We start from the raw sequence: 13110 nt of genomic DNA, 5'->3' as shown, positions 1-13110 counted from the left end.
AGATTCCATGTCTTTACCAGTCAAGTTGTAATTAATTTTAACAATAATAAGGATTGGAGCTACAGACACAGAACTGTAACTGGTCAATTCCACCATAAATTGCATTCGGTCATACAATATTTCAGAAATAATTGCAATTTATGTTAGGTTAAAATGTGGCCACATGACCTCCCTGGTATGGAGGACTAAAACTACCACAATGAAATTGATGTCAATAATTCATTAAAATATAAATTCATTTCAAATAAAATACACATGATTATTTCTCTATTAAATGGATTATTTCATGGTCCAGTGTTGCATTACTTCATGAATTTATTTGATGAAGATCAACAATCAAAGTCAACAGGGTGAATCCTTACACCTGATTGGTCACCGTACACATCAAGTCAAGATAGATCGATCCCAGATAATGGATTGAGCTAGTGAGCATGTGTTGATATACTGGGCGACGCTGTTCCCGATATTGCATCTACTTGATGGAGTGTTGTTGATTAAAACAAATGCACAAATGTAAAAGTGAGAAAGAATGTATCTAAATCTAAACCTTTAGTTGTTCAAACCACAACACGAAGAATGAGGAGAATACGGTAAACGAAGAGCACGATTAGTGAGATTGGTATTTTGATGAATTATTGACACATTTAAACAATTATTTAGTAGTGTATTTATTTAATTTTGGCACTTTTAGTCCTCCGTTCCCTGGTTGTATGGCCATTTTTTTCCATAAATGATCCCACCAGTTGCCCATGTCTGTTACACGCCGTCAGATATTACAAACGCATGGGCGCACACACACAAAATAAGGAAAATATTCCCTCCACTTCCTACAGAATTCTGCGTGCATAAAATGTACAGCGGCCACAATGTGAGAACGATGAAGTGCTGTGCAGATCTGCAGCACGGCAGTGGTCCAGTGCCAAGTGTGGTATGGGAATGTCTGTGTGTGAAAAGCAGGAGGAAGAATTAGAGGGTCAGCTTGACAAGTCTTCCTCTGTCATGATGGCCTTACAGACTTCCTGCCACAGTATTGAAAGTGGCCCTCTGTGTCCTTAGAGCCACGATCACAAAGCCCCTTAAGACTCGGACAATGATCCCCTGTTGTTATATACTGTGCGCCTGGACTTGACGGCAAAAGAATTTTAAATGTACATTTATAATTCACATGGATGCATGACCAGAGTGGATAAAACGCGTCATTGACGACAGCTTCAGTCGTCAGAGACTGCAGTGACCACCATCACTCACTTCCTGTTGCACTGGGCTCAGATCTGTGTCGGATGGTCTAATCTGATCTGTTTCTGCACAGTATTGACGCTGGAGTTCCTCAACAGCTGGAGGCACACCGGTGTGTTTAAGCTACAGTGAACCACACTCTCTCAATGTGCCTCCTGTTTGACATATGTGTCTGATTGGGACTCATGTAAGGACAATAAATTGGGAAATAACAGGGTTTTTAATCCCACATTAGGGTTCAGTTTAGGGAACCGGCTACAATTATTAAACTTGTATTCATTGACGTAGTCTAACGTGAAAGCGCTTGATTATGGAAGGTTAAAGAATAAAGAAAACACGATGGTGTAACTGTGTGTGTTTCTTAATGGGGACTTTCTAGATACAGTGAGTTGTAGGGACTGAAAACATTACAGGAAGCAAAATAAATGAATCCAGGAGGGAAAGCTTCCTGGATTTTAAAAGGCCATTCTAAGTGGCTTATGAAATCTTTAACTCTGGTCCCAAATCATGTTATTTTCCAAATGGACGTAGACAAACATGTTATGCACTTCCCAGCAGGTGGGACACTGGTAATGTATTCACGTCTCCCCAAACAGATTATGGTCAACATCCACTGTTCTAGGTCCGTTTTGCCCCTTCGGTCCCCATCGTCAGACCTATACATGCTTCAGAAAGGGCGAGCCCTGCAAGGGATGACTTGAAACTACTACAAAGGCCTTCAAATCTTCTTCCAACAAACGCATTATTCCAAACAAGTGTACCGTGGTAACTGACTCATGAGTCTAGTGTCAGTACAAACTATGCATTTGTAAACAGTGGACAGTTCTCCAGAGAAGAATTCCTGTCTTACATCTGAGTGTCCCTGAAAGTTGAGACTCGCGGTCTGAGGTTTTGTGCCAGGAAAAATCCTTCCCGCCGCCAGCTCGCGGCAGGTGGGCAGGAGTGCAGAGTACACGGAGTTTGGCCTCCAGCTGTGAAAGCAGCCAGCGATACGGCCGAAGCAGCTGCTGACGCTAAGTGAATAATCACAGTTTGGCCGTCCGCAGTGTGGACAGATGGACGGAGTGTATTTCATTCAGATCGCAGGAAGTGTGATTGCACATGCCTTCTCTAGGACACCTCACAAAGGTAGAGAGTTGTTTTGTTGAACAGAATGAGCGATGACGTCCGCGAGGAGGTGCGACTGAATGTGTTAATCAATGTCTGAGTGAATGGATTTAAACAGCCGAGGCAGCCAACAAACTATGAAAGAAAGTAATCGTACGTCCATTTAATCTATTGTAAATGCATCTCCAGCCACAATTCACGTATTTACTGTAAAATTTTCAAACTAAATTGCTGCATCAACACTTTATGGGATTAAAAAATTTTCGTCTTTTAGCTTAAAAAGCGTTTTGTTCCTGGTAGCGCTCGACGGAGCCAGGATAGCTAGCTCCATTTGTACTTAGGCTTCATGCTAAGCTAATATAAACAGGTGCAAAAAAAAAAAAAAAAAAAAAACGAGACTGGAATCATTGAAAACATCGCCTGGCGCTATTATATACGAGGTGCGGAGACACCAAGTGCAATGCCAGCATTTTAAACCGAAGCAGCTGTGTAAACAGAGGAACTACTTGTGCCCATGTTTGCAGCCACAGGAACGTTGGTCTTTACATGAGGCCAGGTCAGGCACGGCGCGGGAGCTTTACCACCGAGCAACAATGGAACGCTAAGGCATTACTGAACTCAGTAAAAGCAGAATGTTAAGTCAAAAGATGGAACAATGCACCACAAATCAACTTGTTGGTTTTGAGGAGACGATCTCTCGCATTTGAAAGTTTCAAGGGTCTAAGCCTTGTTTTCGTGTTTCACATGTTCAGATAGAATTTTGACAACATCAAAGCAGACCGTGAAATCCCCGGAGCCCCTCCCCTAAAGGGGCCTCAGACCCCGGGGTTCGGGAATCAAAGCTTCGACCAGCACCTAAGAAAAGCCAACGTTCCTTCAGCTCATGTTTAACTTTCAAATGTTCCACTTTAGAGCGGCCATGTTATCTTTCATCCACCCTCATTAACATCAGAATGAATCAAAGGACTTCATGAAATAACTTTGATATCTTTTTTTTTTAAAGAATATTTTAGGTGCTCCTTGTAATCCTCCACTGGCTGACTCCTCGCCGACTTTGAAATCTAATAAGCCAATTTTACTTTCGGTTGCTAAAGCAGAAAAGAGGGGAGATTAGTGAACTGCTCTCAAAAGGCAAAGAAGGTGAAAATATGACAGTGGCAAAGCCGTCCGCTGTCTACCTGTTTTGCGGAGGGGGAAGTCGTCTTTTGAGTCGTACGTGCCCAGCATCGGGTGGTTGTACGCCGATAAGGCCGTCTGGGGGGGCGAGCTCTGGTCCAGAGAGCTGTGCTGTGTTTTTCTACATGGAGAGAGAACGGACAACAAAAGAAACATTATTAAATACCTCCATTTATCAAGAAATAGAACATCAGGTCAGAATAGCTCCATACATAAGGCAACGTTTAGTACTATACTTGATGTTCCCAACGCACGCACGCACACACACACACACACACACACACACACCCACACATGAGGGAAAAAGGCAGCTTCTATCCGCCTCTCCAAGGTCAACACTATAAAAGACGCCGCAGACAGAGGACAACAATGTGGGAGGAATGGAGGGAGAAGCGAGGAGTGGATAAAGAGTAGAGACCGAGCCAAAAAAGCTGCGAGCATCTTTTGTGTTTTTGCACCTGAGGAGAGGCCCGGGTCTGGTCTCCTCTCTGGAGGGAGGCTAGAAAATGAAGGGATAAGGGGAGCAAATAGGAGAGCGATACTAAATAAAAAGGAGGGGGGAGGCAAATGACATATGGAAGATGAGAGAAGAACACCAACAGGTAGAACAGGAAAGCACAATGAAGGTAATGTGAAGACGCCGGCACTGTCTTTAGCTTGTTCTATTACTGTGTGCAGCGGCAGCAGGAACGCTTTCTTCTGCTCTTCAAATATTTAAAGCACAGGAAAGGTACTGTTGTCTTCATTTTTTCTCTCCCTGCCCACTTCAAACACACGCCTCAAAGCAGATCATCTGTCAATCACAAACAACAAACACTGCGCCGAAAGGGGGGGGAAAAAAAATAAAGCATCTCAGCTTCATTGTTCTTTTCCTCTGTAGTTTTTACTAAGAAAAGCGTAATGCTGATGTGCACACAAAGAAACATCAATGACAGACGCCCACACAACCGGGGTTTGTAACGCAGCGGGGTTTCGTCATGTTTGCAAAGCCGCGATGATGAGGGACTTTCATGTCACTCATCACCGGCTTTCATGTCTGATATTCATCCTCGGCGATAATAAGACTCAACGTCTCATACCTCAGGAAACAAAAAAAAACAAAAAAACAAGACGTGGTGATATCCGATCGCTCCGAGTTTTAAAGATATTAAAAATACTAATTGTTAAGAGGTTCATTCATCTTTAAAACCTTCATTACTTTCAACGAATTGAGATGAAAAACATGAAATCATGCAATATGCATGGCTGAAATATAACTGATGGTATAGAGGGACTTGTATTTATAAGCATATTAACAGATTTAACAGAGAGATCTTACAATTACTTGGTTAAACATGAAAATATAACAGAAAAAGCTGTTCGTAAGGGGATCTCTTATTGAGAAATGTGTGAGAAATAACCACCACCAATGCTGATGTGCACATGAAGGGTTAATACCATGCAGCACAAACTCCCCCAGTAATCAGACTCACTTGTTTTTTTGAGAATTTGTGAACACTCAAAGGAGCAACTCTCGCAATTACAAAGGAAAAAGTCTGTTTCCATCCTTCAGTCCTTCAGGAGGCTGTGCGGCGGCGGGCGGGGACACTCACCCATACCAGTAGCGGGGGTCACTGGGCAGACAGTGGTTAAGGTTTCGCTGAGCCAGCGCTTTCTTCTTGTTGAGGACAAATTCCTGAAGTCGCATCTTTACCTCTGTGCTGGCAACGGCACCTACAGAGAGACACGGAGGCCAGAGGAAGAGTAAACAAGAAGGAAAGTACACTTCTTCCAGACAACTCCACTCAGACACCGACGCTCACATACACCCGCAGGCCTCCTGCCCTCCATATAAACACATCTTTCATTATTGCATTTCTTCGGAGATTGCGCCTCAGAGCTTCCGATCTATTGTACCTGCAGCCTCAGCCGTGACACTAACATGAAGATTATAACGGTATCCATCCATGCTCTGACAGATAATGGGTTCGCACGACAAGCAGGGAGCACAATCTTGCATCAGAGTTTCATTGAAATTCCACAGAGACGACAGCAGCCGCGGCGTAATTCGCCTCGAAGACGCACATCAGGAGTTTCACTCAGCTCCCGGTCTCGGCTCAATTACCAGCCTCCTCTCACAGCTACGAGCAAATTGTCCAGGGAGGAAGATGGGGATGAGTGAGAGAGAGGAAGGAAAGACCGGGAGAAAAAAAAAAACAAAAAAAAACACGAGGAGCGGGGCGAGGACTTCGACAAAGGTGACTGTGCAACCAAAGCGAAGACAAACAGCGGAGGTGTTTTATCATTAGAAAGTGACAGAGAGAGTGTTAACAGGTGATGTGGCGAGCTCCGAAGCGAAGTGATAAATCCAGCGCGCAAAAGTGACACGAGACTAAATATATGTTGTCTAAATCACAGCGCAGCTGGAAGCGCTGACATCCTAATATGTCCGCTTTGCCACTGAAGCAAATTGGCTTTTATGAGGCTGCTTTCAATGCAATTTAGAGGCGTACTTAACAAAGCTTCCTCTGTTTACCACCCCGATCCCTTTTCCATAGACGTCAGACTGTAGGCTCACTTTTCCCAGTGCTGGATTGTTGAGGAGGGAAAAGAAGAAGAAGAAGAAAAAAAAAAAAAAAAACTTCAAGTGGTTCTCAAGCCATAACATTATGACTACCCGTCCAATTTTTAGATTAGCTTCAGAAGCCGCGGCTGTTTATGTGCCAAATTATGATGCACTGTGCAGAACGAGCGTCAACGTCTGCAGCAGCTTCAGTTACAGGAGCTCATAGGTTGGATGGGACCACACATGCACAGCAATAAGACTCCCATTCATGACCCTTGGCTCTTGTCAAACTCGCTCAAATCCTTGCAGTCAACAGTTTTCCAGCTATGAACACATCTACACTGAAGAAATTATATTTCTGTGGTGTCTAATATATCCCACCCGCCAACAGGTGCCATGACTGAGAGATTAACAGACCTATTTTCTTGGAATTATTCAATAAAGCACACTAATAAAGCACTTTCTCCTCGTTACATAAGGCACACACTGTGCACGTTTGCTTGTATATTCACAGTCAGTGTCCCCGTCTTGCAGCCAAAGCCGGCCTGAGATAATCTGATGTGGAAATCTGAATTACAGGATAACAGTCGCACGCGGATCTCGCTTGTTTTACCACCAACTGACAAAAACGCGACAAGAAAACGATCAGCGCGACACTGGGATCCAAAAACTGGATCCAAATTCTGAAGGTTACGACGCTCAAGTTCTTAATTCAGTGGGAAAAAAAAAGGAGCAGCATCCACTGTTCAAGGAAGGTTGGTTCAAGAGTCTGGTCCTTTTCAACAACAAAACAGCCGCCACTGTCTTCCTGACGAGACTCTTTTATGACAATTTTTATTTCTCTGGTGTAAAACAACAAGAAGTCGACAAGTAAATGGTTTGAAATTGCAGAAGTGTCTTTTTTTTAAAAATCTAGCAGATTATATCAAAGCTCATTTTAAGTGAGTAAATTTGGACGAGCCGGTCGATGTTGATTCCAGCCAGTGTGATCAACTCTTAATGATCAGTAATACCGCAGTGGTTTTCAATTATTTTAGATCTAAGAAAACAAATAATTTCCCATTTTCCAAATCATCACAGCTGAGTGACACCTGGTTTTTAATGAAATAAAAAAGACATTTTTGTCAAGATCAAATCAGGCATAACCTCGGGCTGCCTTGTGCTCTCTTATCCTACACTGCATCTTGAGAACCACTTTATTGGATATAAAGGTTTAATCACAGTAATTGATGAGATATGAGCAATACATTGGAATGAAAAAGAAATAAATAAGCCTTTTTTTTGGCAAGTTTGCAAATGTACCACAAAACAAAGTGCCAGAGTACCTGGCTCTTAAAGGGAAAGAGTATTTGGACATAAATCAAGCAAATCTGTACTACGCAACAACAAAGAAAGAAAGGAACAGAAAACGATCGCCCTCATTTCCATGTCGGATGTACTCGACAGTGGGACGCCGTCTCTCCTCCTCTGACCCCGGTCTTGGCCGTGTTCTCCCGACTCTGCCTGCGGCGAGTGCGAGAGGTCAGGCTGCTCCGGCAGCTGCGCGGTAACGACGGGCGCCCAGACAGAGGAGGTGAGGCGGGCCAAGTGTCTGTGACCCCCGCAGTGGCGGCCATGACAGGGTCTCAGCGCAGGTACAGCGAACAAGAGACGGAGGATGTTTTCTGACAAACATGGCAACTCCATTTTTTTTTTTTTTTTTTTTTTTTTAGAGCTCCCTGGACGAAGGGGGAGAAAATCCACCCACCATAACTTCTAGGTGCAAATTTGTTAAAACATCTGAATTGCACAAACCAGCATGAAAGGTGAGATGGATGAAGGATGGATGGATAACTGCAGGGTTTCTACAGGACAAAGTGTTTTTGATCAGAGGCAAAACATTGTTGCACTGCTCAACTACTCAGTGTGGTTACACTCGATTTTCACTATCAGCATGTCAGGATTCTTGACATGCCATTAGTGCAGGAAAAAGCAGGGTGTTAAAAAAAAAATATGGTTCCAATGGAGACCCAAGGGAGAAAATTATCACTGGGGATAAAGAAACCCGGTAGCCTATAGAGGCTGAGCCGGGGGACTGACAACTGAAGTTCAAACTGTTAAAAAGGTTTTAATTTTTGGCTAAATCTTTGTTTTGATTGATTCTGTTCCCTTTTAATGAAACAGCAGTGGATGTTTTGTCATTTTTGGGACTGTTTTTAGTTCCTAATGAGGTTGTATTGTGTTAAATGTTCCTTTTTGAGTAGAGGATGCTATATACATTTAAAGCAAAAGAAAAAAAGTGTTGACTTATACTCATTTTGAGGCTACGGTCTCACCACATTTGCTCATTTTCTACTACTACTTTACTACTCACTCTCTTGTCCCCTCTCCTTGTGTTTGAGCTGCTGGAGTTTGTGTTCCCGCTGCTGCTTCTCCAGCTGCTGCTCGTGCCGCTGCTGCTCCATCTTCCTGTGATGCTCCAGCAGCTCTTGCTGGTGTTTGAGCGCCAGCAAATCCTGTTGGTGCTAAAAAAGAGAAGGACGGAGGTGAAGACGGAGTCTGAATGCTGTGCGGACCGCTGCTGCCGAGGGTCACGGCGAGCGATCCGTCATTTCGGAGTGAGCCTTTCTAAACGGTGACATCATCCGGCGGGAGCGCAGGAATAATCTGAGCAGATTGGACGCCGCACATCGGAGTTATTTTCAGCCAAAACCGATCATCATTGTTGGCCTGCTCTGCGGTCGCGGCAACACCCGAGCGAGGCTTTTCAGCAGAGCGAGCCGCAAACAAAATTCACACGCGCACATGCATACACGCACGCGCGCGCGTGCGTGCACGCACAAGGTTTTCTGGGGCCAAGGTTCCCATGGAGATAACTAAGCAGCAGAATCCTGCCACCAGATCAAATTACAGCGCCGTACACGCATAAATGTACACATGCACTTGTTTCCTTCTGCCCTTCACAGTGCGCGATTCTGCTGAGCACAGTCCTGCAGCAGCTGTATCCGAGGAAGAACTCCCACTTCTCCCCCTTCGCCCTCCGCTCGGAGGAGAGGGGGGCCTTTGCTACCCTCTCCCACCGCCGGCTCACCTTGATGTGTTCCTGCAGCTGGGCCTCATGTTGCCGGGACAGCTGTTCGTGCTGCCTCTGGAACTCTGCGATCAGGAGCTGCCTCTGGAGCTGCTGCTTGTGTTTCAGAGCCACCAGCTCCTGCTGCAGGTGCTGCTCCGGGGGGTCTGGGGAGGCAAGGGTTCAAGAAGACGGCGTCACTCGCGACAATCACGGTGACCAGCGTCAACTCGCCGTCGGCGATTTTATGGCGCTTACTGATGCCCGGGCCGCGTCCCGTCTCGGCGGCGGAGGAGGCCGGCGCGGGGTGGGGCTGGGGAACCAGGCCGAAGGCGGGCTGCTGCTGGTGGTGGTGGTGGGGGTGGGGGTGGTCCACGACGCGCAGGTCCATGGGAAGGATGGCTGTGGAGGTGGGGGGCACCTGCGTGGGCAGCGCTGCTGTGCTCACGTCCACTGGAGGAGGAGAGCAGAGAAAACTGATGAGGAAAACATTCGCGGCAATTATTCCAGCTCCGCTTTTTTAAAAATATTCTTCAACAGTAGAACTGAAAGCAGCGTGCCGACTGCGATCCAACACCGGTTACGTCAGCGGCCCGGGCGCTGGAAAGGCGACAGTTCCAGAATTACGAGTCACGCTGGCCTCGTCGAACATCGCCACACTGAGGACATCAGTCTGTTTTAGATCTGTAAACACTGGCTAAGAGCATTAGCCAAACTCCAAAAACACAAAATGTGTCTGAGGTTTTAAAAAGCAAAAGATCATCTGAGTGGTGGGAGAAAAAGCCTGTAGGAAGATTCTCCAAATAGTGTTTACATAAACCTGTAAACTTGAGAAGAGCAGCGATCCTTCTGACACTATAGAAACTAAAAAAAAACTAAACCTACTTGGAATGCTTTAGTTCGTATGCTTAAATGAACAAAATATTATCTAACATTTCTTTTCGATATGGAGCTGCTGTTGTTAAATTCACTCGATTATTTCATTCTTTGTAGGATTAATTTCACTTGTGTTACACTTCTACTTCAGTTTATAATCAGAGCACTTTATGTGCCTGACACACATCTGTCATGTTAGTGGGAGTGGCTGAAAATGGGATTTGCGCTGAAATCTATTAAAGGTCTGTCAAATAAAAACTGAAAAAAAAAAAGTTGACATCAGAACTAATCTGTGCCTTGCACAAGGGTATAACCGTCTGCTTGTGTTACAGTACTTCGTTCAATCTGTGGCATTTTAATCTGCTTTAAATGTATAATCCAGGGCACTGGACTGCCGTGACGCTCAGACATGGACGGTAAGAGCAATAAATAAATAAATAAATATAAAAAAAGACAAATGTTGACATGCAACAAACTGGAGAACTGGTGCAATCAGATTATTTCTCTGCGACAAGCAAACAACATAGCAGCTTACACACAAACAAGAGTACAACCCTACACAACACAGGGGAAATAGGAATACAAACAAAGCTACGTGCCAACTTTAAAGCCTGGTAATGTAACTGGAATGCGGCGTGCCTTGATCAAACACCGTCGGCGTGCTTTTTCATTCATTGTGCATAATTGCAGGCTTTGATTTTCTAAAATCAATCCAGAACTGGCGGTGTTGTTTAGCGTTATTGCTTTAACCGAGCACTGTTATGAAGATCATGGCAGTGAGGAAAATCTGCTGTGGAAGTCAGGGGAGAACATATTTAGTGTGATTCAAGCACATAAATCCTCCACTTCAGGATCAAAACTCTCCTGTGTGTCATTCAGCCCTTGATCGATATCAGCTCTGTGGAGAACCACCTTGGATCGTGCCAAGCCCTCTGCCGGTGATCAATACCCTCAAACTGGTGCACAGCACCCCCAGCCAATCACAGATGTCCCAGCAACCCCCCCGGTGACCAATGGGGTGGTGATGGAGTTGCAGCGACTTGCTGCGATAGCCAATGACATCCTTGGTAACTGGGCAGGTTTTTCAGTGCAGGAGGGAAACTCGACACCACCCAAAGGGACAGACGGCGTGTGTGTGTGTGTGTGTGTGTGTGTGTGTGTGTGTGTGTGTGGGGTGGAGGGGGTGGAAGGGGGGCAGAAAAGAAAGGGTGTGGCCAGGCCAGACAAACTGGTGCTTCACCGGTGCACGTTTAATGGCATCACTGCACTTGTGAAGACTTGTTCAGGAGCTGGATGTAAGCAGCAGGTATGTAAGTTGGTCTGTTTCCTTCAACCGCGCAACTCCGTGTTCCTATAAATATAAAGTCAAACGTATTTAACAACACCTGGAATGAAGGTGGGGGGGGGGGGCGGGAGCTGTGTTTACATATTTGGTAGAACGATTCCTAATCCCCTGAACTGGATGCGTTCACCTCAACATAATGGGCCAATGGGAAGACGGCCTCATTAGAAAAAGCCAGCGATGGTCATTTGCAGTCCGAACCGCCGGTGCCAATCACTCGTGCAGGCCAAACAAAACCCATTCACGGCGAACTGCGGCAAGATTTTAGCACGCATGCATATACACAAACATGCCTGTCGACTGTTTATGCACATATTTAATAGGCAGCAAATTAATAAGCGGTAAACGCTGAGGTCAAACAAACAAATCCTTTTGTTTGCCAAGTCTATCCCTCTCACACACTTATGGCCCTTTGAAGCGTGAGCGATCTTGGGCCCCGGCTATTTTTGTCTCACAGAAACGCCATCTCTGCTGTAGGTTTTTTCCCATATGGAGTTAGCGACACAAATGCCATCCCCATTTGCTCTAAATGGGGCCTTGGCACCAGCCATCGGCTACGCACTGTCCACATACACATTCACAAGTGCCCATCTCAACAGGCATCCCACAAGGGCTCCACAAAGGCGGTTTGTTTTCATAGACTCGCAACCACAGAAACCACACATTCTGCCTCTATGATTACATACAGGAAGACTGTACTTCGACATCGCATCAAGAAATTTCACTTAAGTTTTTCAAGTAAGTTATTCATGAAATAAATACGTATGAATGATTGTAACACAGAAGTTATGCAAAATAATGAAGTGGCTTTAAAACTACAAAAAAGTCTAGAAAGTCACAGAAACTGAAAAATGCTGTTTTTTCCAAAAAAGGTGACACAATGTCAGATTTAATGAAATAAATAAGCACAAGTTCAACAACAACAAAAAAAGACTTTAGTGTCTTTTGCTAAAGAGGAGGAACTTCAAGCCACCACAGTAACAAGAAAGGGGACAAACAAAAAATAAAAACAGATCTGCACAGAAAGTGAATAGCAAGAAAGGCCAAGCAAATACTGTAGGACTTTCAATCTATCTATCTTAACATATGTGCACTACAAAATGAAAATGAGGTGATCACTTAAAGACCTTTGATTAAGGCTAAAAGAAGGAAGAAAAAAAAAGATTGCAGCCACTTATCCTCGAACTAAAGGGTGACAAGTGCAGGCAGCACCGAGCGAGAGCGAGACAGAGAGAGAAGGCAGGAGGGAATGTAATCACTGTCTCCAACAAGCTGCTTGGAGGATAACTACACTGGCTGGCACATTAAGACTGCGCACGGAGAGCTGCTGCTGGGTACCAACTCTGATATTAGCTCCACAAAGTCACGCATCCAAGCACTGAGGAACCCTGATTTATTTATGCATCAACATGACAGCTTTTACCTGAAACACACACAGATGTGTCGGATCCAGATGTTTTCAGTGTCCAGAGTGAACGTCTTTGCTTTTGTGGGTCAAGTTTTCTGGCTGAACAACATCTGACCAAATGCAGAGGAGCGTGATCCGGACTCGGTCATCACAGTACTTTAAGCGAGTGAAGAGTTACAGCTCTGACATTGAAAACACTGATAGAGCACGGCTGACACTGTGAAAGAGTGAAATATTTATTCCCTTTGTTATTGTTTGGCATCTTTCTTCTGTGATGGACACACTTCATTACTGCCGACTGTTGCATCATTCCTTTTGCTGCAACCTCTGACTTTATTCCATCAAGAAGAAATGTGAGATAGAGTTTGACT

The 13110-nt window shown here is 44.8% G+C and overlaps 1 protein-coding gene across 2 annotated transcripts in view; it reads right to left on the bottom strand.

Annotated features, from left to right (window-relative positions):
* The window catches only part of hdac4 (histone deacetylase 4), a 130379-nt gene that overhangs the window by 49888 nt on the left and 67381 nt on the right, over positions 1–13110 (bottom strand). For both annotated transcript variants that reach the window (XM_030111416.1, XM_030111417.1), the window contains 5 exons: positions 9372–9566; positions 9135–9280; positions 8418–8568; positions 5112–5232; positions 3522–3640 (listed from right to left, as the gene is read on the bottom strand). In XM_030111416.1, coding sequence (XP_029967276.1) covers positions 3522–3640; positions 5112–5232; positions 8418–8568; positions 9135–9280; positions 9372–9566 — 732 coding nt within the window. The remainder of the gene's footprint in view (positions 1–3521; positions 3641–5111; positions 5233–8417; positions 8569–9134; positions 9281–9371; positions 9567–13110) is intronic.

Source organism: Salarias fasciatus, chromosome 16, assembly GCF_902148845.1.
Source record: "Salarias fasciatus chromosome 16, fSalaFa1.1, whole genome shotgun sequence".
NCBI lineage: Eukaryota > Metazoa > Chordata > Actinopteri > Blenniiformes > Blenniidae > Salarias > Salarias fasciatus.
This window is presented reverse-complemented; position numbering and strand designations above follow the sequence as displayed.